This window comes from Gopherus evgoodei, chromosome 2 (assembly GCF_007399415.2).
Source record: "Gopherus evgoodei ecotype Sinaloan lineage chromosome 2, rGopEvg1_v1.p, whole genome shotgun sequence".
Taxonomy (NCBI): domain Eukaryota; kingdom Metazoa; phylum Chordata; order Testudines; family Testudinidae; genus Gopherus; species Gopherus evgoodei.
In genome coordinates this window covers 174087416-174113818 of record NC_044323.1, presented here as the reverse complement: position 1 = coordinate 174113818, position 26403 = coordinate 174087416, and the positions used below count along the sequence as shown (strand labels likewise).

The window sequence follows — 26403 nt, the reverse complement described above, 5'->3', positions numbered from 1 at the left end:
CGAGTCCCTGAACAACAATTGGTACATCAATGGAAGAATTCTTCCCTCGACATAGCTGCGTCTACACTCAGGGTTACGTTGGCATAACTACGTCAGTCAGGGACATAGAGTTTTCACACCCCTAAATGAAGTAGTTGTTTTGACCTAGCTTGTAAGTGCAGACCAGGCCTAAGTGCAAATGCTGCACGTAAAACTTGTATCTGCCTCTTGAAAATCTGGCCCAGCCAGTATTTAGTATCTGATATAAGTTTCAGCACAAACAGGTTTGTAACAGGTAGTTAATGCAGTGTGTAATGTAGTATAGTCAAGTGGAGTGTTGTATCAACATGGCAAGAGGAGAAGGTTATAATCCCCCAGGTGAAATGTGATTGGTGCAACAGAAGTATATAGAAGAGGAGGAGAGAGAGAAAACCAAAGGTGGTGGTGGTGGGTGTGTAGTGGGGAAGGGAGTTCTATAGAACAGGAATTAATAGCTGATAAGTTTAGTAGCATCTATGACACATGGGGATCCAGCAGAAACCCATCATTTTACTAGTAAACATCCCCAACTAGGGCATTCATTCAGATTCTAGAGTTTTACTAAACTAGCAAGGCCTAAGTAAAATGGAAAACAACAAGGGTTTAAAATGGAAATGGTTCTCCAAACTTGGAATCAGTCTGTTTGGATTTCAGGAGGATGACAGAGCATCACCACCAGTGCCTGAGAGTGAGGTATTTCAGAAACTAACACCAGCTTTATCGTACGTGGTCAGTTAGGAGAAACACTCCTAACAAGAGGTACTGCTTTCAGCTCTGGAAGCCAGAATTAAAGTGTGATTGAACCTCCAAGTAATATGATCTTAGCAGTTATTTATCCACATCATGCAGAAATGTCAGTTTCTGATCAGATGAGACCCAGAATTGCAATAGCAGGGATGATGCATGTCAGGTGTGAGTGCCACTGGGTGAGTTATGTGGGGAAGCTTGTACTTTGGTGGCTAATCCTAATCTGCTCCAAGCATTGCTCTGAGTTTCCAACACTCACTAACATTCACAGGAAATTAATCAAAGGAAACAAATAACAGTATGGAAAAGTAAAATATGCCTATGTCTGCTATATTGTAACTGAATTGATTTTAAGTGTGTTATGGACGTTACAAACTAGGATTCCACCAAATCTCTGATAGATCTTAAGACTGATAAGATAAGTGGTCTAGTGGTCAAAGCACAGGACTGGGAGTCAGGAATTTCTAAATTCTAATCCCAGCCTTGGACAGTGACTCCTTCCATGGCCTTGGACAAGTCACTTAACCCATCTGCCTTAGATTCCCCCCAAGGTAACAACAACAACATAGGTGCACTGTGAGGATTAATTAGGCCTTGTCTATACTTGGAAACAGCCCTAATTTAGCAATCGATGGCCAACAATTGCTGTAGCTGCATCAATGCTGATCCTTAAGTATAGACAAAAGCAAGCTAGGGTTTGTACCAACTGAGATAACTGGGGTTTACTGCTGCTTCAAGTAGGGATAAACTTCAATTAGCTCCATCAATACAAACCTCTACATGTCTTTGTCCACCCTTAAAGGGAAGTACTGGTGCAGCTGTACCAATTATTGGTCACCAATTGCAGAATAGGAGCTATTCTTGAGTAGAGACAAGAACATAATGTTTATAGGACATTTTGAAATGTTATGTGCTAAGTACTGTAAGTCTTAATTTTATAGCTTCCTTAAAGCAAACTCATTTAGCAATATGAGTCTCTCCAAGTGACCTACTTTCATATGGCTCTTTGTTGGCAAAAATTGCCCAGAGCACTATGCCAAAACTGTAAACATCTGACTTCTCCACAGGTTTTGTGTTAATTGAGCGTAAGTGCTCCGGGGCCATATAGAAAAGAGTGCCAGCGGCGCTCCTGGACGCGCTTTTGGAATTGCTCTTGATTTTCCTCTGCCGGTTGGTCTCTTCTTTGGTCAGTCTACTCCAGTTTTTAAAGCAGGCGACACCAAGATCTGCAATCTGTAAAACAGGTCAAATCAGAGTTACTGAAAATGGAGGATGTGGCTAATAAAGGGGAGAGATGGAGCAAATTGTTTCACATATTATTCAAGGTTTGTTAAATATGAGGGAATATTTATTGAAATGATGACTTATTTGAAAACTCAAACTCTTCAATAAGTATAACCAAAGAGGGCCAATTAAAGCATATTTTAAAGATCTCTGTGAATTTGTTGCCTGAATCAAATATTTTTGTCAACTGAGACACATTGAATTTTAACATGTTGAGACACTGTTATAGCCCAACCATGTTATAACATAACATGGCTTTGCTAATATAGATGAGACCAAACTGGGTTATAATCATGTTAGAGAATGGAAGATCAGGGTGAAATTCATCCCAGTGCAGGAGGTCAACACAGATAAACAGTGGCTAAGATTAGGATAGGCGAATTAACCAATTCAATCCCAATTACAAAGAGGTTTCAACAACACTGTCTCTTAGCCCCCTTTTCTTTTTAACTTTTATATCAATTATGTTTTAGCATTAAAAGGGCATCAGTATTTGCACCCCTGCAATTATGAGTCACTTTGTCTTATTCTATGCAGACAACACGGTTCTATCTCAAACACCATTGGGACTGAAGCGTTTATTAAACTCATTTGGTTTATACTGTCAATGGGAGGGCCTCTTGATAGATTATTTGAAAACTAAAGCAACTGTCTTCAGTCAGAGACAGAGGTTTCATAAATGGAAGCTCAATGGGCAGTGTATTGAACAAGTTAGGCCTTTCTCCTACCTGGGTATCTGATTCCCACAAAATTGTTTGTCGGATAAACATATTCCAGTAACAAAAGAAGGCCTCAAATTCAGTGCAAGCTGTGTTACATATTTCCTGGACTCCTGAGGGCCACTTAATTGCACTAGCCTTAAAGAGTATTCTGAGACTTGGATTTTGTATGGCGCTTGGATTTTAAATGGCACAGAATATGGGAATGGAATGATCCCCACTGCCCCCGGGACTGGAAGTGATTAAGAACAAATTTCTCAGGAAGATTCTTGGTCTCCCAAATAATACCCCAGCTGTTCTTACAGTTGAGACAGGTCTGAACTCTATTCTATCCAAAGTGCAGTATAGGAATATTAATTTTTGGCTTTGCATTCATAGCATGCACCCATAGTGTTTGTCAAGGTTAGACTTAGCAGAACGGCTCAGTAGGACTTTTTCACATAAATTTCCATTCTCTAGGTTTCTCGGGATTGGAAAGAATTAGATTTAAGTTTAAAAATGTGAAATCCATAATCTGGTCGAGAACAGAAGATATTAATAAGCAAATATATATGGTAGTGATTCTATTTCAGATAGGTCACCTTGGTTCCTCCATGTTAAAAAGACTCCTGGGTATGCCAGATATTTAGATAGTTTGTGTAATAACTTGCTAAGGAGGGCCATGAAAGCTCTCCATTTTCAATCAATGAAGACTGCTTACTCAGAAAGCTGATATACTGGCACCGAGAAATGTAACCACCTCTGTCCATGAGGTTTTGGGCATTATTTATTACATTGTAACCTGTATTGCCACTTGAGGTCAAAATGGCTTTCCGTTTTTTGTCCCAGATGCCTTTTTCTATGCCCTCTCAGATTAGGAACTGTTAAGAACTGACAATGTACTGTGAGCCGAGCAGTTGCTCCATTTGCATGATCAGCTGCTAAAATAAGGAAAAGGCAAGTGATACAGTGATCATATATGGTTTAATGGTGTATGTCCTTTTTAATTTTTATTTGTAAGTATTTTAATGTTTTTGATTGTTTTCAGTTTCATTGTAATACTGTTGAGATTTGTGTTAGCCCTAGGTGAATGAATTCATCACAGATAAGTCGCTATTAATAAACTTTGTGTCCCCTAGACTTCCTGTAGCTCCCTAGTAGGCCAAATTCAGAAGTGATGTATAACGTGTATGGGTGAGTATAACTTACATGTTGGTAAGGAGGTGCAAGTCTAAGATGATGGTAGACGCACGCTGTGGGAGACTTATACCAATCCAGACTCTATCTAACTCCCCTAGGCCCAATCTTCTCTAGAACATTGGTTTGTCCTTACAGATGTTAGCAATGTTGGGGGACCTTGTGCAGACTGGTCACCAGCTGTTGCTTTAACCACCATGTTAACCCAACCTGCTCAGAGCAGGTCTGACTCATCTCTAAATTTGGCTTCAGAGCTTTAATGGGGTTCTGTAACATGATTATGAGCACTTGGTTTGGTTCCATCCATGTAAACAAGACCAAATATTAAGATTAGTTATCCAATTACATATGCAGTATTGATGGGGGCGTAATCATTTGGTGTCTCTGCAGTTAGCTTCTCTTAGCCTCTCTGCAGGATGTTCCAAAGTTTTGTTTTTTTTCCATTTGCTGTTAGCTCATGTGACATGACAAGTCTGAGCTAATGACAAGTGACATATATCAAGCAACAGAGCTTTCCTTACAAGAGGCTCATTAAATAACAGCATTGGCCAACTAAACCCAGGGTTGTGAGTTCAGTCCTTCAATTCCCATTTAGGGAACTGGGGTAAAAATCTGTCTGGGGATTGGTCCTGCTTTGAGCAGGGGGTTGGACTAGATGACCTCCTGAGGTCCCTTCCAACCCTGATATTCTATGATTCTATGCCTTTAACTGCAAGTAATGACAGGGGAGACTGTTTCAGTAGTTCATCTTCACAGGACGTATGTCCACAGGACAAAAGACATGGGCTGCTGCAGATCCTACTCAGATTTATTCAGCAGCAGGCACCATGCATAGGGGATTTGATTCAAAGCACCTGAAGTCAGTACAAAAACTTCAGTTGACTTCAATGGGCTTTGGATCAGGCCCACAAAACACTGTCAAGGTCTGTGTCACTGCTTTTCTTCTGTAGCTGCTGGCTGACATCTAAAAGTAAGGAAGAGAGGGAAGGAAGCACACACAAAAAAGAAAAGGTTAAAAAAGGAAAATGCAGGAAGAGGGAAAGCACAGGAAGAGAAAACACATATGAGACAGGAACAAAGGTGTGATATTTGCCATAAAACAGTTTGATGTGCTGTTCTGGATTTCTATTTTTTCTCAAGTTGTGTTTGTTGAGATTTGTCTAAAAGTAATAACTTGTAGATAAATTAATGAATAAAATAACCAAGTGATTAAAGTCAGTATTTTCTCTCTACTTTCCATCCCATATAGTTTTGGCAGAGATAATGAACATTTCAGGATCAACTTGCAGGTGGGCCACCACATTTTAAAGATGGGCTACTAAAATTTGATATTTGACAGCCCACTGGACTACTAGTTTATTAATCCTTGATAAACTCCAGCCTATATAGGAGGAGCCACACTCTATGGTCCAAATCACAAGTGTTCTGTGTTTAAATTCTAACAGTACCTTAATGTGAAAGTCATCATCTACAAGAATGTTTTCTGGTTTCAAGTCTTTGTGTACCAAACTCTGCTCATTTAAATAAAGCATTCCTTCAATGATCTCCAAGATGAACCGCCCTTTCACAGACAAGGGAATAGTGGACTAAAATAAAGAAAAGGGAAAAAAATTATCAAAACTATTGCATAGTACAGTAGGTCTCAAACTTTTTTACTGGTGACCCCTTTCACATCGCAAATCTCTGAGTGCGAGCCCCCTAATAAGTTAAACACACTGTTTAATATATTTAACACCATCATAAATGCTGGAGGCAAGTGGAGTTTGGGGTGGAGATTGACAGCTTGCAAACCCCCATGTAATGACCTTATGACCCCGAGGGGTCCCGACCCCCAGTTTGAGAACCCCTGGCATAGTACATCATAAAATGAAACAAATGGCCTTTCAGGGGCTCTCCCTCTCAGCCTCCCACAGTATTTTTGCTCAAAGTGGGAATTAAAAATCACTGAAGTCCTTCTTGGACCTAGATTCCATTCAATTGCACCAGAATAAATCTGGAGTAACTCTGTATTTACACTTACACCCTGTGAGAACCACAGCAATTCTGCTGCTTTTAGAATCTGCTCTATCTGTAGAGGCAGAGGCTGCATTTGGCCCTACAGCAGGGAAAAGGGGATCAGAAATTGAAGATTCTATGCATAGTTATTTCCTTTGGCAACAAAAGCCACATCTTGTCCTTTCAAAATTTCTTATCAACCCTGACTGGAAGGTTTGCTTTCACTTCCCCTTATGAATATGGTATAAACAACCTAAACCAAAACTTACACCAAGCAAATCACTGATTATTTTTTTCTGCCAAATAAAAGCATAAAGTAAAATCTCTAAGAAACCAGAAAAAACACTGCATCTTTTAAGTGATTTTTAAGATATTCAGCAGTATCAGCTTCCCGCAATAGTAACTAATGAATGCACATATGAGAGATTATTTTCTTCACTACTCACTGTTTTAAGTACTTTCATCAAGTTTCCCTTGTGCACATACTCCATCACCAGAGAGTAGTTCCCATCTTCCAGAATGATGCCTAGTAATTTCACCACCCGATCGTGACTTAGTTTGCGCATAATCTTTCCTTCTTCAAGAAGGGAAGCATTATATCTGTGAAATGGAAACAACAGGATTACATTGTGTGCAGCTATCAGACTGGTAAGAGCATAGTAAGGCATAAATATCCTGTTGACTCAGTGAAAGTGATGGCCAGAAAAGTAAGTCCACCGTCATGACCTCTTTAAGGTGGGCCAGGTCTTCAGAATCCACTGAATTCTGTTTATACCATCTGAGCCTCTAGCCTAGTAACTTTTATATCAGTTCCCAACTTAACTAGTCTGTCCATATACTCTTAATTTAGGGCCTGATTTTCTGTAAGTGTGCAGGTATGCATGCTTTGTGTATGCAGTGCTAGATGTGTGTATGCAGATCCCAGACTTGCATGTATCTAGCCTGCTTAAAAACTTGATGAAAATTAGGCCTTCAATAACTTTTTTTTTTAATTTTGAAAAATGGTTTACATTATATTTGAGGACATGGCTATTAATTGGCTTAATTTATTACAGACACAGTGAGATACCAAACACAGACTACTTTAGATTTGTCACTGCCTTCTCTATAGCTAAAAATATAATGTAGCTAGAATTTCAAAGCAAATTAATCTTTTAAAATTGCATTTTCCAAAGTGCTCTATGCACTCTCCTGTGGGGATGAAGAACTAGCCAGGGGAAGGGGAGACACAGACAAACCTCACAATTGTTCTACAGAATCTCTACTTTCATTTAAAAAAACATTAGCCTCTAGCTGTTGCGGGTTTGAACGAAAATTTCAAATCATGATCCAAGTGTAACTGATGCAGTTATATCTGCCGGAGTTTGCAGCCAGTCTGAAACAATAGATCTGAAAGGTATGAACATCTCAGTGGACACTAACTCAGATGCCAATGAATATACTTTGTAAGTCATTGCTTAACATAAAAAATTAAGAAGGCAGTTAGAAATACAATCTAACTTCATAACATTATAAAATCAGGGTAGGCTTTTAACAATAGATGGTGGAGCTGACAGAGGCACAATTAGTTTCATATTCCCACAGGGGGCTCAGTTTTCAAAAGTTTGTGAAACACTGTCCTGCTGATTGAAGGATCCATAAGTGAGATGTCTAAAACACACAGGGAAAGAGGGAGACACAGAGAAAAAGAAATAAAAGGGCTTTGGATATTTAGTGCAGGAACTTGAATGGAGGTACGTAGGGCTTGGTCACCAACTTGTATCAGTAAAACTATGTCGCTTCACACCCCTGAGTGACACAATTACTGTACACTGACCTAAACCCCAATGTAGACAATACTATGCCAACAGGAGGGCTTCTCCTGTTGACCTAGCTACCGTGCCTAAGGGAAGTGGAGTACCTATGCTGATGGGAGTAAGTGCTAGTAGACAAGTAAGAGTAGACAAGGCCTAGGACTCTTAGTAAAGCGCTAGTATTCCGGGACTGACTTAAAAGTTAATTTCAGATAGGATTTATTACAGAGGGGTCATCCAACCATGGCTGTGGACAGTGTTTAATTTGTACTGAAAGAGCTGCACAAATTAAGCAGTAGCTGGGTGGCTGGAGAGCGGCAGTGGCTGCTGGCTGGCTGCCCAGCTCTGAAGGCAGCAGATCCGCAGCAGCAGCACAGAAGTAAGGGTGGCATGGTATGGATATTGCCACCCTTACTTCTGTTCTGCTGCTGGTGACAGCACAGCCTTCAAAGCTGGGTGGCCGGAGATCAGTGGCTTCTGCCTGGGAGCCCAGAGGTGCTAGGGCTTTGAACTGCCATGCCTAGAGGTGCCAGGACCTAGCCCCGGCAAGCCCAGGCACAAATTAAGCACTGACTGTGGATACTGGATGTTCATAACCCTTGTTGTTATGGATTAATGGCTTGCAACACTGGTTGTCGAAAGCCACATTCTGCTTAGTCAGCTGGTGATCTGCACCATCACTCAAGAGTGCACAGCTAGGAGCTCATCAAGGAGCAACAAAACAAAAACAAACAAGGAGCAAAACAAAACAAAAAAACCCCTGTAAGCACTGTGTTAAATAAGGAGGAGTAAAGTTAGTGAGAAGAAAAAGAATTGTGGCCATAGTGCAAGAGGAAGTAGCAGCTTCCCTGTAGTATGTTGCGTGCTAGCACTCTCCCAGGCTGTGATTCAAAGGGAAACTAACTGTTCCCAGCCTTGAGTGTCACTCTACAGCAAGACAGAAGAGGCTTGGCTGTTTTCAGATGCTCTAGGCTCAGTAAGGAGCTTTTTTAAGGCTTCTGACCAACATTTTAAGTAAAAATAAACTTAAGGATTTGAGATAGAGGAGAGAAAAACAGTAAAGGCAGACAGAAGATAGGGGGGAAAAGCGTTGCAGGCGGCAGTCTGTGGACTATCAGGGTACGTCTACACTATGGGATAATTCCGATTTTACATAAATTGGTTTTATAAAACAGATTGTATAAAGTCGAGTGCACGCGGCCACACTAAGCACATTAATTCGGCGGTGTGCGTCCATGGTCTGAGGCTAGCGTCAATTTCCGGAGCGCTGCACTGTGGGTAGCTATTCCGTAGCTATCCCATAGTTACCGCAGTCTCCCCCGCCCCTTAGAATTCTTGGTTGAGAGCCCAGTGGCTGATGGGGCAAAAATCATTGTCGCAGGTGGTTCTGGGTAAATGTCGTCAGTCATTCCTTCCTCCGGGAAAGCAACGGCAGACAATCATTTCGCGCCATTTTTCCCTGGATTGCCCTGGCAGACGCCATAGCACGGCAACCATGGAGCCCGTTCAGCTTTTTTTTTTTTTACAGTCACTGTATGTGTACTGGATGCCGCGAACAGAGGCGATACTCCAGCGCTACACAGCAGCATTCATTTGCTTTTGCATGATAGCAGAGACGGTTACCAGTTGTTCTGTACGTCTGCTGACAGTGTAATTTGGCAATGAGATGATGGTTATCTGTCTTTCTGTACTGTCTGCTGCTATCATGGGTGCTCAGCCAGGGGTGCAAAAGCAAAACTGGGAACGACTCCCTGAGTCAATCCCTCCTTTATGGTTTCTAAAAATAGAGTCAGTCCTGCCTAGACTATGTGTACTAGAGAACCAGTGTACTAGAGAACCAGTGTATCAGAGAGCACAGCTGCTCCATGTGAGATCCCACAGAAATGATGAGCTACATGCCATTCACGGGGGGGTGCCCCTGCAACAACCCCACCCGTTGCTTCCCTCCTCCCCCAACCTTCCTGGGCTACCGTGGCAGTGTCCCCCCCATTTGTGTCATGAAGTTATAAAGAATGCAAGAATAACAAACAGTGACTTGTTAGTGAGATAAAATGAGGGAGAGGCAGCCTCCCGGTGCTGTGACAGTCCAGGCAGGACATTAAGCAGTGCGGAGGAGAGGAGCCCAGCATGCCGCTGCTATGATAGTCCAGGCAGTACAGAATCTTTTCTTTACACAGGAAAGGGAGGGGGCTGATGGAGCTCAGCCCCCAGTTGCTATGATGAGGACGGTTACCAGCCGTTCTGTCCCATCTACTGGGAATGACCGAGAATCATTCCTATTTTCACCCAGGCGCTCCCGGCCAGCCTCACCTGAAGCCAGCCAGGAGCACTCACGGGTTGATAAGAAGGACGGTTACCAGTCCTACTGCACCATCTGCCACCGAGGAGGGAAGAGGAGCGGATACTGCTCTTCACTGCTGCAGCATTGCGTCTACCAGCAGCATTCAGTAGACATAGGGTGACATTGAAAGAAGTCAAGAAACGATTTCTTTCCCTTTTCTTTCACATGTCGGGGGTGGGGAGTAAATTGACGAGCTATTCCCTGAACCAAGCCGGACAATGTGTTTGACCCTACAGGCATTGAGAGCTCAGCCAAGAATGCAAATACTTTTCAGAGACTGCTGTGGACTGTGGGATAGCTGGAGTCCTCAGTACCCCCTCCCTCCCTCCAGGAGCGTCCATTTGAGTCTCTGGCTTCCCGTTACACTTGTCACGCAGCACTGTGTAGCCTGTAGATTTTTTTTTCAAACGTTTTGGCATTTCGTCTTCTGTAACGGAGCTTTGATAGAACAGATTTGTTTCCCCATACAGCGACCAGATTCAGTATCTCCCGTACGGTCCATGCTGGAGCTCTTTTTGGATTTGGGACTGCACTGCCACCCGTGCTGATCAGAGCTCCACGCTGGGCAAACAGGAAATGAAAATCAAAATTTCGCGGGGCTTTTCCTGTTTACCTGGCCACTGCATCCGAGTTGAGATTGCTGTCCAGAGCGGTCACAGTGGTGCACTGTGGGATACTGCCCAGAGGCCAATACCGTCAATTTGCAGCCACACTAACCCTAATCCGATATGGTAATACCGATTTTAGTGCTACTCCTCTCATCGGGGAGGAGTACAGAAACTGATTTAAAGAGCCCTTTATATCGATATAAAAGGCCTCATAGTGTGGACGGGCATCGTTAAATCGGTTTAACGCTGCTAAAATCGGTTTAAACGCGTAGTGTAGAGCAGGCCTCAGAGTCTCTTCATTCACTTCCCACTCTTAAAACTAAACTGGGAACTGTTCCATAGTCTCAGTTCAGGTTTTATACCGAATTAGAAGAACGTGGGTATTTGTGTCCTTCTAGCGGTTGGTCCATATAAGAGGTTTACGATCTACTACTGCTCCCAGCTAATGAACTTAGGGCCTGACCCAAAGTTAATGGGAGTCTTTGCATTAAATGCAGTGGACTTGACCTCAAGTCGTTAGTCCTTCAGTTCAAAGGACAGAGGCTCCTGCTCATCATGGTGTAAGTGCTGGGGTTCAAACCTGGCTGTTGGCCCGGGCAGCATTAGTTAAAATAACAGAAATTGTTTTCCTGCTACTCCTAACTGGACATTTCCAGTTAAGTGCCTGATTGTGTTTTTCATTTACATGCTTAAAAAAAGTGCTCTCATTTAGGCACACAAGAATTTATTTGCTTTTAAGGACCTCATGTGCAAATTGTTAAATTCCCACGTAATGGAGAACTTCATTATAAAGATGAGGCAATGCTTTAGAAAGGTTAGCTTTGGAGAAAAAATAAAAACCTTAGCGGAAAGTCCTACTGGTGCCTGCAATATCCATATACAACCAGGGCCGCCCAGAGGATTCTGGGGGCCTGGGGTCTTCGGCGGCGGGAGGCCCCCGCTTTGGCGATAATTCGGCAGCGGAGGGCCCTTCCGTTCCGGGACCCGCCGCCGAAGTGCTCCGGAGACCCGCGGCGGGCCCCCCCCACCGCCGAAGTGCAGCCAGGTGTTCAGTGGTAATTCAGTGGCGGGTCCCGGAGCGGAAGGACCCCCCCGCTGGCGAAGACCAGGAGCGGAGGAAGCTCTGAGGGCCCGGGCCCCGCAAGAGTTTTCCGGGGCCCCTGGAGCGAGTGAAGGACCCTGCTCCATGGGCCCCAAAAAATTCTAGTGGGGGCCCCTGCGGAGCCCGGGGCAAATTGCCCCTCTTGCCCCTCCTCTGGGCGGCCCTGTATACAACACCTTTCTTCCAAATATTTTAAAAGCTATATAGTCTCTCTCTTCATCTGCAGCAAATTGCTTCACAAAGGAGATAAGTATCATCATCCCCATTTTACAAATGGGGAAACTGAGGCACTGAGCAGGGAAATGACTTACCTGCAGTCACACACGGTAGCTGTGGCAAAGCAGGGACTTGACTCCAAGTCCAGTGCTCTATCTATTAGGCAACACTGCCTCCATTTAAAATAAAGTAAAAATGCTTTACAACAATCAACAAGGCAGAGAAATGCAATGCAGGGATCACAGCTACTGCCACTGGGGTGGAGCACAGCAATGCTGCACATAAAGACAGTACATAATAGTTCAGGACAGCTAGTGAAGATGAATTCTCTGCACAGTCCAGCCAATATTTCACTAATGAAATGCAATTTGCTAATAACAGATTCCACCCACATAATCACCATAAATCACTCTTAGTCCTAATGAGAACACATTCTCCATCATCTGCAGTTTGGCAAGTTCACTATATAGCAATGTGCTGAACGTTATATCCATCCTGAAAATATTCTCTGCACCAAATTGCGATTTACTCTAAGATCTCTTTACATTACTTTGGCATTGTAAAAGGGCCTCAAAATGGGTGTAAGGCCCTTTTACACTGTCAGAGCGATGTAAAGGGGCCTTAGTGTAACTGAGAATCAAGCCCCCTCTCTCCAACTTACTCTGTGCGCTGGGGTCCCGTATACACTGTTTTTAATACCACAAGCCCATATTTCTTGTGATAACATAAAGAAACCATTCCAAATCCTCCAGCATCTAGTTCTTCTTTCTGCAGCAAGTCCTGCGTGTTCATGTGAATATCTTCCAGTGACATGTCTGTAGCCTCCAAGAGCTTAGGGTTTACAAAAACACAATAGTCCTGGATCTGTAACATGAAGCGAGAAGACAAAGAAAGTGTCATCATCCAACATTCATATCACAGTAAACGAAGATCTAGTTATGCAAGTAGGCCCAGATCCTCAAAAGTAAAGCATTTCGATGCCTAACTTCCACTGAAACAAATGGGAGTTAAGTGCCTAAATACCTTTGAGGATCTGGGCCCCAGGGCACTCTGTAACTCAAAGAAACACCCTGGAACCCCCATATTTACCACTGTCATATAATTATGATACATTTTGTACGAAGTATGCCTGTGAGGTATCATTTTAAAAGCCTTGATCTGTTGGACATTAATATCCTGTTGGATTGTATGTGCTATTGTTGTAAGGGAAGTTATGAATTTTTGCTATGTGTGTGATACCAAAATACATTGTGAGGCTGGGAATACCCACAACCGGCCTTTCAGATCCAACAATGGAGTAGCCTGATATGCTGATGGTCCATTAAAGAGAACCCACTTTCCCAGGAACTGTACACAATGGAGGTTTCTCAGAGGTAGCACTTAAGACAATGTAGAATGCTTGACCAATGGAGGCAAAGCATAGATCCTTCCAGCAAGCTGAAAGAAACTATACTGAGCAGGATTACTATTGCAACAATACATCATAAGTAGGGTAAAACTAACTTGTCTCACAACAGTCTAAACCCAGCTCACGTTCCCCGAGGGGAAGTGACATCATGACTTGGTCTCACCCTTCCACAACTCAACACCTGGAAACATGCTGGAGGAGAGTCTCAGCCTGTGTATTGAAGATTTGTGACCTGTTTGTACCATCTATCAGGGTGAGATACTGCTTGATTCAAATCCTGTTTACTTTATAGAACTCAGATTGCAAATTGCCTTTTAGTTCTTAGGTAAGCAACTTTGATCTCTACACTTACTACTAATAATCATTTAAAATCTCTCTTTCTGTAGTTAATAAATCAGTTTTATATTTTACCTAAAACAGTGTGTTTTGGTTGAAGTGCTTGGGAAATCTCAGCTCAGTTTACAAAGACTAGTTTGTGTCCTCTCCATATTGAGGGAGGGGCGGACAGGGTAATGAACTTACACTGGTCAGGCTTCTGACTAGGCAAGATGATACAGTTTTGCGATGCCGACCTGGGGGGAATTGGCTGGAGCCTCTCTATTGTTATATTCATGAGTGGCTGGGAGAAGCATTCATGTAACTCAGTTGGGTGTGTCCCTGCCTGTGGATATCAGTATAAGAATAGTACCTGCCAGAAGTTTTAGTTTGTCAAAGCATCACATTGTGAGAGGGATACCCCAAGTTGGTGGGACAAGAGGGCTCAGTGGTCCCAGGTTGCACCCTGGGAACCCTGTCACAGGAACATAGTATTTTGTTTATTTATCAGCATCACAAAATGATAGGTAAGTGGGCCCAACTCAGAGCTGATTCAGGTTGCCAGGTATCTAGGTATTTCAACTCCCAGCCCAGTGAAAATGAGCGAGTGACTGAGGGTGGGGGAGAACGAGCAGGGTGGGCCCTTGAAGAAGGACCGGGGCAAGGGTGTTTGGTTTTGTCTGATTAGAAAGTTGGCAACCAAACAGCATCTCATAGAATCAGGTCCAAAAATCACAAGTAGTGGTTTATGGTAACTTACTGTCACTCTAACATTTAGATCATAATAGTATTTTGTTCTTCAACTGGAGGATCTCAATGCACTGTACAAAAACTGATTAATCAATTCTCAGCTTGTAATGTACAGCAGTTTAGTATTATTACCCTATTTAAAGATGAGAATATTGAAGAGCAGAGAAGTTAAGGACCAGATTTTCAAAAGGTATTTAGGCACCTAAAGATAGAGACAGACACAGTGGGATTTCAAAAATGCCTAGCACTTAATCAGTGGGACCACTTGTGGAATGAGATATTACTCAATGTGAGTAAAAGTGGCAGAGTTGCACTGTTTCTTATTACTCCTTCAAGCCCCTCAGATCACCAGTCCCAGAGCCTCAGGATCCTGCCTTAACACACTCATGAATTATGAACTAACACTCTGCATAAACAGTGCAAACCCTCAGCAGAGATTGTGGTTTGTTAAGCACACAAGAAAGTTTATCTTCTCACAGTATAACAAGGTGTGCTGGCTCTCTAAGACATGCTAAGAGTCAGCCCTACCCTAGTTTCAATCTAGAATGGCTGGAATTCTGAGAAATGTAGTCTCAGGTTGATAGGAGTCAGAGGCCATGGCTACACTAGAGAGTTGCAGCGCTGGTGAGGGGGTGACAGCGCTGCAACTTAGGATGTGGCCACACTTGCAAAGCACGGCCAGCGTTGCAACTCCCTGGTTGCAGCGCTGGCTGTACACCCGGTCGAGCCTCGGGTGTAGCGATTCCAGCGCTGGTGATCCAGCGCTTGTCAGCAAGTGTGGACGCCCACCAGCGCTTTTATTGACCCCCAGGGTATAAGGAGGTATCCCAGCATACCTTAGAAGCCTCTCTGGTAATCATGCACACTCCACTGCCCTGGGCTCAGCTGACCGCACCGTTAAATGCCCCGGGAATTTTAAACATCCCCTTCCTGTTTGCTCAGCCAGGTGTGGAGTGCAATCAATCATTCAATCAATCAGCGACCATGGAACAATTCCGAGCTGCAGGACCTCATCAGTGTTTGGGGTGAGGAAGCTGTGCAAGCGCAGCTGCGCTCCAGAAGGAGAAATTATGATACCTATGGGCAGATATCACAGTCCTTGCTGAGAAGGGGCCATGAACGGGACGCATTGCAGTGCAGGGTCAAAATTAAAGAGTTGAGGAGTGCTTACTGCAAAGCCCGTGAGGGAAATCGCCGCTCAGGAGCTGCCCCCACAACCTGCCGTTTTTACAAGGAGCTGGATGCCATACTTGGGTGTGACCCCACTGCCAATCCGAGGACCACGATGGAGAGTTCAGAGCAGGGAGAAGTGGGGGAGGGTGTAGAGGAAGCCGACAGTGAGGCTACTGGCGTGGAGGGAGACACCCCGGAGTCCCAGGAGGCATGCAGCCAGGAGCTCTTCTCAAGCCAGGAGGAGGCTAGCCAGTCGCAGCAGCTGGAAGTTGCTGGTGAGGAAGAAACTGAGGAGCGTGCTCAGGGTAAGCAGATTTTTATGTTTTGGGAGAGGAGGGTTTGGGTTATGGCTGCCTGCATGCATGCCTAAATGTGGAATAGCCCATTGATTTGCTCTATCACGTCTCTGTAATCTGCCTCGGTAATCTCTTGAAAAGTTGCAGCCAGAGCGTGCGCAATTTGCTTTCTCAAGTTTATCGGGAGAGCCACCGTGGTCCTTGTCCCGGTCAGGCTAACTCGTCCGATCCACTGTGCAGCGAGGGGTGGGGGGACCATGGCTGCACACAGGCAAGCTGCATAGGGGCCAGGGTGGAATCCACATTGCTGTAGAAGACCCTCCCTCTCTTCCCAGGTAACACGCAGCAGTGATATATCTGGCAGTAGGAAAGCCTGTTGAGAATTTAGGGATACTTGAGTGCAGGGCGCCAGGTTCGCGGTCCCCCCCCAGCCCCGCGGTGCGCTCCGGTCTCCCCACCCCCTTCCAGCACGTAGCCAGCCCCGCGGTGCGCTCCGGTCTCTCCCCCCCCGTTCCCAGCACGTAGCCAGCCCCGCGGTGCGCTCCGGTCTCTCCCCACCCTTCCCAGCAGGCAGCCAGCCCCGCGGTGCGCTCCGGTCTTCCCCCTCCCCATTCCCAGCACGTAGCCAGCCCCGTGGTGCGCTCCGGTCTCCCCCCCCGTTCCCAGCACTTAGCCAGCCCTGCGGTGCGCTTCGGTCTCCCCCCCACCCCCGTTCCCAGCACATAGCCAGCCCCGCGGTGCGCTCCGATCTCCCCCCCCTTCCCAGCACGTAGCCAGCCCCACGGTGCCCTCCGGTTTTTCCCCACTCTTCCCAGCAGGCAGCCAGCCCCACGGTGCCTTCCGGTCTCTCCCCACCCTTCCCAGCAGGCAGCCAGCCCCGTGGTGCCCTCCGGTCTTCCCCCTCCCTTCCCAGCAGGCAGCCAGCACAGCTGTGCGTTTCCCCCGCCCCTCACCAGCAGGCCTGCAGTTACGCGGACTGCCCCCCCCCGCCAGCAGCTCACCACCTTCCTGTTCACTACTGTCCCCTGTGCAGGACACCAGCTACCTCCTGTACCCAGTGCAGATAAACCCCAGTGACCCATAGGTCAATTACCCCTCCCAGGTGCAGTCGGGGCAGAAACACTCACCCCATTGCTCGCCATGCCTTCGCTTCCCTGGCCTCTCTGTGTTATGTTAGGTATGTGGGAAGGATGCTACAAAAAGTCTAAAAACTCCTTCACTGTGTGATAATAAACAATGTAGCCTCTGTGTATTACATGTTTCTATCTATGTTTTTTTTAGTGACCTTGACTAATGCAGCCGGATCACCGGCCTCACGTCGATTGCAGAACTTGAGAAAAAATCCGCAAAAATCAAAAGAAGAATTGATCAAAGCAGTTATGATTCACTACAACAGAGAAAGTAGGAAGACGCAGGAATGGAGAGAGAAAATGTATGAGTGGAGGCAAACAGAAAGCAGGAGAAAGGAATTGGCTACCAAAAAAACCTTAAAGCAGATGATAAGCCTCCTGGCTCGCCAAACTGAGTCTTTTGAGTCTCTCGTAGCCATGCAGGCAGATCTGTACCGTGGTAACCCACACCCCTCCCAAAGCTCTCTTTCTTGTTCCCCAGTATTTGCACAAAACACCTTTCTCCAGCAGCCAGTTTCTTATTACCCCCAGCTGCCCCCAACACCTGTACGATCACCTACCAGCCCTGATAACTACAATTCTTACCCTGTGAACTCCACCCCCATTACCCTGCAGCACAGTAATCCTGAAGTGCAGCAGACATTGCACAGTAATCCAAACAGGACATATTCAAACCTCTGAATGTACAGTCCACCACCCTAACCCCCCTGGCCTTTTATGTACTGTACTTTGAATAAAGGATTTTATGGCTTTTACAATACGTTTTATTATTGCAGGAAGTGGTAAATATTGTACCCCAAGGCAGAAAGGAGCACAGCAAAGGCACCAAACATTACTGTTGGCTCTCCTCTCAGCATCAGATTGCTCCCTTAAGGCATCCCTAATCCTTGAAGCCCTTTCCTGGGCCTCCCTAGTAGCCCTGCTCTCTGGCTGTGCAAATTCATCCTCTAGGCGTCGAACCTCGGAGGTCCATTCCTCACTGAATCTTTCACCCTTCCCTTCACAAATATTATGGAGGGTACAGCATGCGGATATAATAGCGGAGATGCTGCTTTCCCCCAAATCTAGCTTCCCATAAAGACATCTCCAGCGGGCTTTCAAATGGCCAAAAGCACACTCCACAGTCATTCTGCACTGGCTCAGCCTGTAGTTGAACCGGTCCTTGCTCCTGTCAAGCTTCCCTGTATACGGTTTCATGAGCCATGGCATTAAGGGGTAAGCGGGGTCTCCAGGGATCACAGTGGGCATTTCGACGTTCCCTACTGTGATCTTGTGGTCTGGGAAAAAAGTCCCGGCCCTCAGCCTTCTGAACAGGGCACTGTTCCGAAAGATGCGTGCATCGTGCACCTTTCCAGGCCATCCTGAGTAAATGTCAGTGAAACGCCCACGGTGATCCAGAAGCGCTTGCAGAACCACGGAGAAATACCCCTTGCGATTAACGTACTCTGATGCCAGGTGTGGTGGTGACAGAATAGGAATATGCGTCCCATCTATTGCCCCTCCACAGTTAGGGAAACCCATTTCTGCAAAGCCATCCACAATGTCCTGCACGTTCTCCAGAGTCACAGTTCTTCTTAGCAGTGTGCGATTAATGGCTGTGCAAACTTGCATCAGCACCATTCCAATGGTGGACTTTCCTACTCCAAACTGGTTCGCCACCAATCGGTAGCTGTCTGGAGTTGCCAGCTTCCAGATTGCAATACCCACCCGCTTCTCCACTGGCAGGGCAGCTCTCAATCGCGTGTCCCAGCGCCGCAGGGTAGGGGCGAGCTCAGCACACAGTGCCATGAAAGTGGCTTTTCTCATCCGAAAGTTCTACAGCCACTGCTCATCATCCCAGGCTTGCAGGACGATGTGATCCCACCACTCAGTGCTGGTTTCCCGAGCCCAAAGGCGCCGTTCCACGGTGCTGAGCATGTCTGTTACTGCCACAAGCAATTGAGTGTCTTGAGCGTCAGGCATTTCAATATCATCGTCTGACTCCTCACTGTCACTTTGCAGCTGAAGAAATAGCTCCACTGCCATGCATGATGTGCTGGCAACATTCATCAGCAAGGTCCTCAGCAGCTAAGGCTCCATTTGTAACAGAAATCTCAGAAATCGCGCTGCAGACTCACAATGCCGCCAAAATGCTCGGAATGTGTAGCAAAGCACCACGGGGCGTTGGAACAGGAATCGGAAAGACCCGCACACTTCCTTCCCCTTCCCACAAGCCACAGCGCCAAAATGGGACGAGCTGCCCACAATGCACCGCTCCCAACAGCGCTGCAAGTGCTGCAAATGTGGCCACACTGCAGCACTGGTAGCTGTCAGTGTGGCCACACTGCAGCGCTTTCCCTACACAGCTGTACGAACACAGCTGTAACTACCAGCGCTGCAAAACTGTAAGGGTATGGCTACATTTGGAATTTCAAAGCGCTGCTCCGGCAGCACTGCGGGAGCGCTGCCGCGGCAGCGCTTTGAAGTGTGAGTGTAGTCAGAGCGGCTGTAGCGGGTGTAGCTCCCAGCGCTGCTGCCCTGATTACACTGACGGTTTACAGCGCTGTATCTTGCAGCGCTCAGGGGAGTGTTTTTTCACACCCCAGTTGCAGCGCTGTAAAGTGTGAGTGTAGCCAAGCCCTTATTTGCGCTAGCTAACTTGAGTTAACTAAGAAGAGGTAAAATCCTAGTGAAGATAAGGCAGTCTGTAGTTTCCACACAAGTTAGCAGGTTGAGTTTAAAGTGAAAATTGTAAACTGCCTTGTCTTCACTAGGATTTTACCTTTAACTAACTTGAGTTAGGAACACACCTATTTTTCTTTTTTGTAACGATGACAAGACTTAAGAAGCTACCTGGGTTTGTGCTAGGTTGCTTTCTTCTCCCTCAAACCCTGGCCAGGGGCTTAATTAATAGGTTTGGATGATTACAGTAGCCCAAGTACACAGACCTGGGAACAAGGTATTGTTGTCAAGAGTTGGCTGCTAGCAGCTGCAGCAGATTAGCCTTTTAGGGCAGCAGGAAACTAACTGCATTAAGGCGTGGGAGAAGTGAGTGGGTGTCTAGAATGTGGCTAAACAAACTGTGAATGCTGACACGTGGTTGTCTGGCCTTTTTCTCCTCCTAAAGCAGGGGAAGGGCAGAATCAATAACGGAGCTTTAGCCTTTACTTGACTAACTAGCACACCAAGGTTCCATGGCAACTGGCCTGCCTTTGGCTAGGGAACCTGGAGGAGAGACTGTTTTGACTAGAGAGCTAGAAAAACCCATCTTGAATTGGAAACTAAGGGAGAGTAAAGGGAGTAAACTCGGGGAAAGAGAAGGGAGAGTGTGTTCTACACCTAGTGCCTGTTCTTCTGTCAAAGGACCTATGCTTGAGCTCATCATTCCCTGAGAGTCCACCAGCGGGGTGCTGCTGGACTGACATGGAATCCTGACAGGGAGCCTGTGGCCCAAGAAGAGAAGATGGAACATATCTACATCAGAGTCTTCTCTTATCACCTGTCACTACTTTGAAAGGATATAGTTTCAGTTACTTGGAGAGCGATCCTACAAGCAAGGAAACTTGGGCAATGGCTGCATTCACATGGATGGAAGGTAAGCCCCTGCCATAAATGGCTATCAGTTTTGATACAAGGGCCATGCTATATGGCAGTGGTTCTCCAACTTCTGTACTGGTGACCCCTGTCACATAGCAATCTTCTGTGTGTGACCCCTCCCCCCCTTAAATATATATAAAAGTGTTTTTAATTTATAACACCATAATAAATACTTGAGGCAAAGCGGGGTTTGGGATGGAGGCTGACAGCTCACAACCCCCCATGTAATAACCTCATCACCCCCTAAGGGGTCCCAACCCCCAGTCTGAGAACCCCTGCTATATGGTATGCACATCATTGATCTCATAAGGCAGCTGTGAGGCTTAACTAAACTTGTAAAAGCACTTCAAGATCCTTAAATAAAAGGTCCTGCTATATGAAGACAAAATATTTGTATTGTATATTTCTGACACCTAAAGCTATCAAATGATCCATCTTTTCATACTCTAGCTGCTCTTAACCTACCCTATATCTTCCTCAGTCTGGATTTTCACACTTGTGAGGATAATCTCATGGGACTGAAAGTAAAGATCTGAGTTCTATTCCAAGCTCTGCTCCAGACTTTGGGCAAGTGCTGCTGGCAGTGTTGCCAACTCTTGATTTTATTGCAAGTCTTGTGACAATATCCTTTCTTAAAGTGTGGTAAAAATAAGTAAGCAAGAAATAAGTAAGGAAGATTGTGGGCTAATGTGATTACATGAAAATCTCAGTTTTCATTTTAAAAATAAAAATAGTTCCTAGCCCTGGTGGCTGCAGAGAAAAGTTTTTTAAAATGTGATCCATAAAGACTCAAACAAGAAGGCAAATAAAAAGAATCCAAAATTAACTTTCTAAAATCATCTTTTGGGGGGCAGGGAGTGGGAGGCTAGCCCTGACTTATGCCTTTTGAACACTTAAGGTTGGCAATATTGCATCTCTGCCTCAGTTCCCCATGTATGAAATGGAGTGAACATTGCGGCCCTACCACATACAGGTGTTGGAAGGCTAAACTTGTGGAAGTCAGATGTAATATCATTTTAAAGTTTTACGTCAAAGAATGCAATGGGAGGAAAACAGCAAAGTGTGTAGCTAAAAAAACACTCTGAGAAAACGGGAATCCTTTCGCTGAAATGAAAGAAAGCCATGTCATATAAACATGTGACTAAATGCATTTTAAAATCTATAAACCTATAACATTAAGATCCTATAACATTAAGATCCTAACTCAGTGACAATACATGGGTAGACCTAAAAATACAGTTTTAAACACAAACACTATTCACAGTCATATATTACCAAGAAATGAATTCATGTCCTCAGGGTCCTCTCTTTTTTCTTCTACAGCAGAACAATTAATACTTAACGTGATGCAGGGAATGTAGTTCCTTGTGCTATTTCATAGCCTGACTTTCAAAATGCATGTACACAACTGCACACCTACTGTAACTTACCTCTCTAAATCAGGCATTTTCACATGCAATTGGTCAAGAATACATCTAACTAATCATTTCTCATCCACATAACCAGTATGCACATGCAAGAACTGCATACACATTTTTGAAAATCAGACCTTTAAAACTACACCAATTCTGTTGAAATTTGGAATTACTGTTCTATTAAGTAATGTAAAACTTCCTGAGTGAAGACAGGTTTCAGAGTGGTAGCCGTGTTAGTATGTATGGGCAAAAAGAACGAGGAGTACTTGTCTCTAAGGTGTACTCACAAGTATTCCTCATTCTTTTTGAGTGAAGACAGTTTTTGCCCCAAATTGCTTACAATCTAAGGCTCCGATCCTGTCCCATATCACTTTTATTAATGTAAGTAACTGCAGGTGAGCAAATGGTCACTTTGATAAAATAGAACACTGGGCATATATTTTCTAATATGTAACTGTTTGAATATTAATAATCCTAAATGTTGAAACAGGACTCGTATGAAATTGTAAGAGTGAAATACTCGTTGACTGAGGGCCAACACCAACTAGGGGCCAAATTCTGCAAAGTGCTGAGGACCTGCAATGGGAGTCCAGGGCACTCTGTGTCTCATGGGAGATACTTAGCACCTTTTGGGATTATACACACATGCTCAGATCCTAAAAGGTACGTGGATACCTAATTCCCATTAATTTCAATAGGAGTTAGACACCTAAATACCTTTTTGAGGATGTGGATTTAAATTAGACTTTTGCCAGCATCTAGATGTGAATGAATTTAAGCCCAATGAAGCAAAATTCCATGAGAAATAAATGATTGCATTAAAAACCCCAATGCTACAATGCTTCATAAGGTGGACATGCAAGTTATACATTTAGGTGTCGCTGCACAAGGAATAATGCTGCATAACTGTAAGATTATTCTTCTGTAAGCCCAGTTCTGTTTTACAACTCAGTATAGTTGTCCTCCTCTTGCAGTCTGAACTTTACTTCTTATCTCCTCCCCACCTCAGATGACATGCATGATGTCCTCCCCACAGGGATTCTCACTGGTGCTATGGTCAGTGATCTATTTTTTACTAGGACAACAGTATATTGAGCCTGTTTAAAACATAAGATCCAAAGCTAAAATTTCTTGTCACCAAAGCAATTATTTGGGTGCTCAAGTCATTACTTAAGCTTTAGTTCTGACTTTTTTTTTTAAATGCCAGTTTTCATATAACTAATCTGAAACCTCATAAAGATGTACTAGATGTAGATTAGAGCTCATTATGTTGAAGGACTTGTGGTGGTTTCTTGGGGTATGTCAATTATTCTACTTTCTAGTGAAGTGACGAGAAGTGAATAACCACGCAGAAAAACAGTAGTTCTGTTTCTTGGGGAGCACTAGTGACTTCCCTATTTCATAAACTGAAGGGCCTCCAGTCTTGCTTGGATCATGTTGCTGGAACGGTGGGGGTTCCTTCCTGTGGCCTTAGCTTCACCCACAAATCAGTGTCTCTTACACCTCCCTTGGAGTATCTTATCCCGAGGCCACACCCTGTCACTGTGTTCTGCCCCAATCCTTCAGGGGAATAATATTTTATGCTTCATTAGTGTCCTGCACGCACCCATCTCTTGAAATCTTGAATAAATGGGGCTACCAACTTTCTATTTGCAGAAAACCGAACACCCTTGCCCCCTGCCTTGCCCCTTTTCCAAGGCTATGCCCTTGCTCACTCTCCCCCACCCTTGCTCACTCGTTCATTTTCACTGGGTAGGGGGTTGGAGTGCGGGGGGCGGGGGATTGGCAGTTACGGCTCTGGCTGCAGATACAGGCTCTGGAGGTGGGGTCGACGATGAGGGGTTTGGGGTGCAGGAGAGGGCTCCAGGCTGAAGCAGGGGGTTGGGATGCGGTACAGACTCTGGGCTGGGGGATGCGGGCTCTGGGGTGGGGCCAAAAATTAGGGGTTTAGGGTGCAGGAGATGGATCCAGGCTGGGGTGCAGGAGGGTGAGGGCTCCAGGTGGGGATGCAGGCTCTGGGGTTGGGCTGAGATTTGGGGTGCAGAAGGGGGTGAGGGCTCCGGCTGGGGGTGCAGGCTCTGGGATGGGGCCAGGGATGAGGGGTTTGGGGTGCAGGAGGGGGTGTGGACTCCAGGTGGTGCTTACCTCAGGCAGCTCCAGGGAAGCTGCTGGTATTTCCTTCTGAGTTCTAAGCAGAGGCGCAAGCACATGGCTCTCAGTTCTGCCTGTGCCTGCAGGCACTGCCCCCTCACCTCCCACTGGCCGTGGTTCCTGGCCAATGGGAGCAGCTGACCTGGCACTGGGTCATCCCTCTGCCTAGAAGCCAGAGGGAGATTGGCAACTTCCTGGGAGTTGTGTGGAGTCAGGTAGGAAGCCTGCCTGCACTGCTGACTGGACTTTTAATGGCCTGGTCACTGGTCCTGACCAGAGACACCAGGGTCCCCTTTCAACTGGGCATTCTGATCGAAAACCAGGCACCTGGCAACCCTCTAAATGAGGGCCTTTTTTACCAAAACCCAGGTAGGATGTACACATAGCAAGTGCCAGGAGAGTGGGGGCAGGGGTGAAAATTCTCATTACTTCCCCCTTCCATCCTCGATGTGGGAATGGGGTATGGAAATCCCCACTACTCTCCCAGCCAGGAAGGATGAGCAGATCCCTGTGCTGGCAGCGGGCCGGGGTGCTCCCCACCTCAGGCCAGGGGTGGGAGGAGAGAGGGAGATTAAAAATCCTCCTCTTCTACTGCTCCCTTGTGTAGACAGAGATTGTCACCGAAAGGAAGCAGTGAAGGAGGCAGCCCAGTGGATGAGCTTATTTCTGAAATATACTCGTCACTGTTCGGAAAAGCATCCCCCCGGCAAGGCTTCGAGAACTCTTTAATCGCATCACACCGTCATTTGCATAGAAAGCCCCAGCTCTGGTCCGGGACCAGGGTACAAACTGAGGGACCCACCCCGTGCGCACGCTCCCTTTCAGTTCCGCCCAGCAGAGACGGACAGTTCGGAGCCACTCCTGGGCGAGGTGGCTGTTAAAGAGACCGTGTCCTCTCCTGCAGATCCGCTTCCCCACTTAACCTAGCCGCTTTAAAGGAGTCCCGGGAAATGACAGGCAGCTGTCCGGGGCTAAGGCGTGTCTGACGGGGGGGGGGAGGGGATCAGCCTTACTCCTTCGGCTGGGAGTCGGTGGACCAGTTTTTCAAGCCCTGGCAGCACACCAGAAAAAGCAACTGAATCGTGGGATCAGGACACAACAATCGCGTCTGAAAACTTCCTGTGACAGAAGCGGATGCGTTTGCAAGAGCGAAAGTTTGTCTAAATATTATACAAGATATTTACCATATTCTAGGAGGCTGAAATGCGCTGGGAGCTGGAGCAGGGGGAAGGGATATGGAAGGCTTGTTCCACCATTAGCATTTGGTAAAAGATTGCAAAAAAAATCGGCCTCTACGACATGGGGCTGAGAAACTGAAACTAACTTTCCCTCTTCGGCAATAGCAAAGGAAGTCTGCTGAAGGAAGACAATCGAAGAGTCACACATTCCCCCTCCTCTCCCATTTCATCACCCCAAAAGTCCTTGATATTAAATATTATTACACACTAATACATCCAGAATGTATACCCAAACGTCCAGGAAAAATAATGAGAAGCGGATTCCAGGCAGGCCTAGGTGTAACTCAGTGAACCTCCATAAACAAACAAAAATCTAGTCTCCGGTTAAAGAGACACGGAGTGAAAGCGCTCTCTTACCTGCCTCTTCACAGAGCATTAGCTCCAGTAAGTTCGAGCCACTGCTGTCTGGCTTCAGCTCTTTTACCAACAGCCTGCTCTTTTACCGACGCCCGCTTCCCCTTCTCCTCCCCCCAGCTGTGGGAGGAGTCATGAGAAACCACACCAACAAAACTGGATCACTAGCTACATAAGTGCCGGCAGGCAGGGGAAGAGGAGGGACGATCTGTACAAGCTAAAGGAAAACTGAACCATTCTATTCTCATAGGTTGCTCTAGTTTCAAAGATTAAATTCTGCCCTGATTTACAGACAGTGTAGCCACATTGAAGTCAGTGGGTAAATGCCGTACTGACAGCCTCAAAAGATCACAAATCATGATTGCCTTTCCCAGACTGAAGAAGAGCTAGGAGTGACCAGACAGCAAATGTGAAAAATCTGGACGAGGGTGGGGGTTATTAGGAGCCTACATAAGAAAAAGATGCAAAAATCTGAACTGTCCCTATAAAATTGGGACATCTAGTCACCCTAAGAATAGCTGTAGGTAGTTCAAAAGCTTGTTTTTCCTCATCAGAAGTTGGTCTAATCAGGGCTGGCTCCAGGTTTTTGGCAGCCCAA

At 45.6% G+C, this 26403-nt stretch overlaps 1 protein-coding gene across 5 annotated transcripts in view; it reads right to left on the bottom strand.

The window, feature by feature from the left end:
- RIPK1 (receptor interacting serine/threonine kinase 1) overlaps positions 1 to 25913 on the bottom strand; it is a 47651-nt gene extending 21738 nt beyond the window's left edge. For 4 of the 5 annotated variants that reach the window (XM_030552307.1, XM_030552308.1, XM_030552310.1 and 1 more), the window contains exons 1-5: positions 25809 to 25913; positions 12661 to 12863; positions 6386 to 6539; positions 5393 to 5530; positions 1758 to 1998 (exon numbers count right to left, since the gene is read on the bottom strand). In XM_030552307.1, the coding sequence (XP_030408167.1) occupies positions 1758 to 1998; positions 5393 to 5530; positions 6386 to 6539; positions 12661 to 12812 (685 nt within the window). In that variant the 5' untranslated portion in view covers positions 12813 to 12863; positions 25809 to 25913. The remainder of the gene's footprint in view (positions 1 to 1757; positions 1999 to 5392; positions 5531 to 6385; positions 6540 to 12660; positions 12864 to 25808) is intronic. The other variant, XM_030552309.1, reaches the window with a different exon arrangement.
- Positions 25914 to 26403: the final 490 nt, after the last annotated feature.